Here is a 1,956-nt window from a genome sequence, read left to right on the forward strand (position 1 = left end):
CCCCCCCCCCCCCCGCTCCAGGGACTCAGTATTCATGTTAAAGGAAGCAGAAAAAAAGGGCTGGGGGAATCTGGACAGAGGGGCCTCTGCCTTGGGTCAGAGGCGACCTTATTAAAGAGCAAAGAGAAATCTGAGGTACTGGTCCAAGACAAGGGGCGCTGCTCACCGAAGAGCAAGGTGTAGACCTTGCAGGAGGGAACCAGCGTGATCCCGTACAGGGCTCCCACGTGCAGCAGGGCCATGAGGATGATGTTCCTCCAGACGTACTCCAGCTTGGGCGGGGGCCCCTCCTCATCCTGGTAGCTGGGGTCGTGTATATCTTCTTTCATTTCGGGACGGATGTCTTCTTCCAGGTAGAGGGGCACCGTCTTCGGCTTCTCCCGTCCATTCTGCAGGTTTCCGGAGGGAGGCGCTGTGATGGTGGTGGTAGTGGTGTAGGAACCAGAGATCTGCAAAAAAAAAGTTCAGTCAGGGGAGGCCGATCCGTGGAGGGCACTGTGTGTATGGGGGGCGGGGGACGTGTACCATGTTCTTCACACTAGTGCACGCGAAAGGCACAGCAAAGACGCAACAGCCCCTGCCCCAGAGCTCAGGGAGAGATGTACTCCGAGAGAAATCACAAGTTTCCAGAAATGTACAGATTTGTTTGGGGTGTGTGCGTGTGCGTGTGTGTGTGTGTGAGACTGTGTGTTTGTGTGTAAGACGAGTAGGAAAGAGGAGTGAAATATTTGTACCCCCAGTAACACACAAAGGGATTCCCCGCGTGAGTATTCAAGTATTGGCAGGACGGGCTTTTATTTAAAGCAGCGCGGTTCTCAACCTGTGGCTCACGCTCGACTCCTTTGGGAGTCAAACGATCCTTTCACAGGGATAGCCCAAGACCATCGGAAAACAGATATTTACGTTACGATTCATAAACAGTATCAAAATCACAGTTATGAAGTAGCAACGAAAATCATTTTATGGCTTGGGGGGGGGGGGATGTCACCACATCATGAAGAGCTGTATTAAAGGGTCACAGCATCAGGAAGGTCGAGAACCGCTGCCTTAAAGCTAAAGGCACGGAAGTTGGGACTCAACTGTCTACACCTCCCAATCAACTGGTCGCATTAGAATTCGAGAAAGCCCGGTAGCCCGGAGAACTCTCAACTTTCTCCTCCCGGGACCAGTCACCTAGCAGCGTGGCCAGTGCGCGGAGCGAGGGCCGCTTCTGGAAGCTCACCTCCTGGAGCATGTGGGCCGGCATGGTGGCTGTCGGCTGCTCGCCTCACTTTCCTAGCGCTGAGATCGAGCGTGGACTTCGGTTCCGGAGCTCGTTGGTGTGGGCGAGTGGCGGAGCTGCGCTCGGAAAACCTGCCCTCCTGTCTCTCGGGATGGGTTGTTCAGCCCGGTCTGGCTGTGCACAGATCTCCCCGGGTTGGGAATTTAAAGGGTAGAGCAGGCGATGGGATGACCGTGTTCAGTATTTCCTCAGACCCCTTTTATCCGCTGCCAGCAAAGGGTAAAGAGCGCAGAGATAGCTAGCCAAGGAAGCCAGGCGTGGAGGTAAGGGAGGGAGGGAGGGCGGGACCAAGAAGGGGAAAGAAAGCCAAGTAGATTCCAGAGTAGACCTCGGAGGCGCCGGGATGCTGAAGGCATCAACACAGCGCTGCTCCAACCCCCTGCCTGGGGGCAAATGCTAAGGCGCCTCCTGTGAAGCCTGTCTTGTCATTGGCCAAAGAGAATTTGGTGCCACCTTGTCCAGCCTTTTCCATTGGCTAGGCGCAATCTGCTGTTCCCTCTGCCACTAGCTTCTCACTCTCTCCTCCCCTCTTTTTCTCTTTATTCTCTTTGCTCTGGGCTGATGGGTGACTTTTCTTTAAGAGGAGGATAATGTGGTCCCGTGTAGGAGTTGTGTGCAAGCCTGGGACTCTCGCCTGGCGCTTAGCGAATGGTTCACTGGAAAAATCGCATCGA

General features: G+C 54.7%; 1 protein-coding gene across 1 annotated transcript in view; it reads right to left on the minus strand.

Annotated features, from left to right (window-relative positions):
• LOC116103895 (acyl-CoA desaturase 1) overlaps positions 1–1,575 on the minus strand; it is a 12,605-nt gene extending 11,030 nt beyond the window's left edge. The window contains exons 1-2 of the mRNA XM_031390421.1: positions 1,223–1,575; positions 167–449 (exon numbers count right to left, since the gene is read on the minus strand). Coding sequence (XP_031246281.1) covers positions 167–449; positions 1,223–1,246 — 307 coding nt within the window. The 5' untranslated portion in view covers positions 1,247–1,575. The remainder of the gene's footprint in view (positions 1–166; positions 450–1,222) is intronic.
• Between the last annotated feature and the right edge of the window lie 381 nt (positions 1,576–1,956).

This window comes from Mastomys coucha, unplaced genomic scaffold (genome assembly GCF_008632895.1).
Source record: "Mastomys coucha isolate ucsf_1 unplaced genomic scaffold, UCSF_Mcou_1 pScaffold21, whole genome shotgun sequence".
In the NCBI taxonomy this organism is placed as follows: Eukaryota; Metazoa; Chordata; class Mammalia; order Rodentia; family Muridae; genus Mastomys; species Mastomys coucha.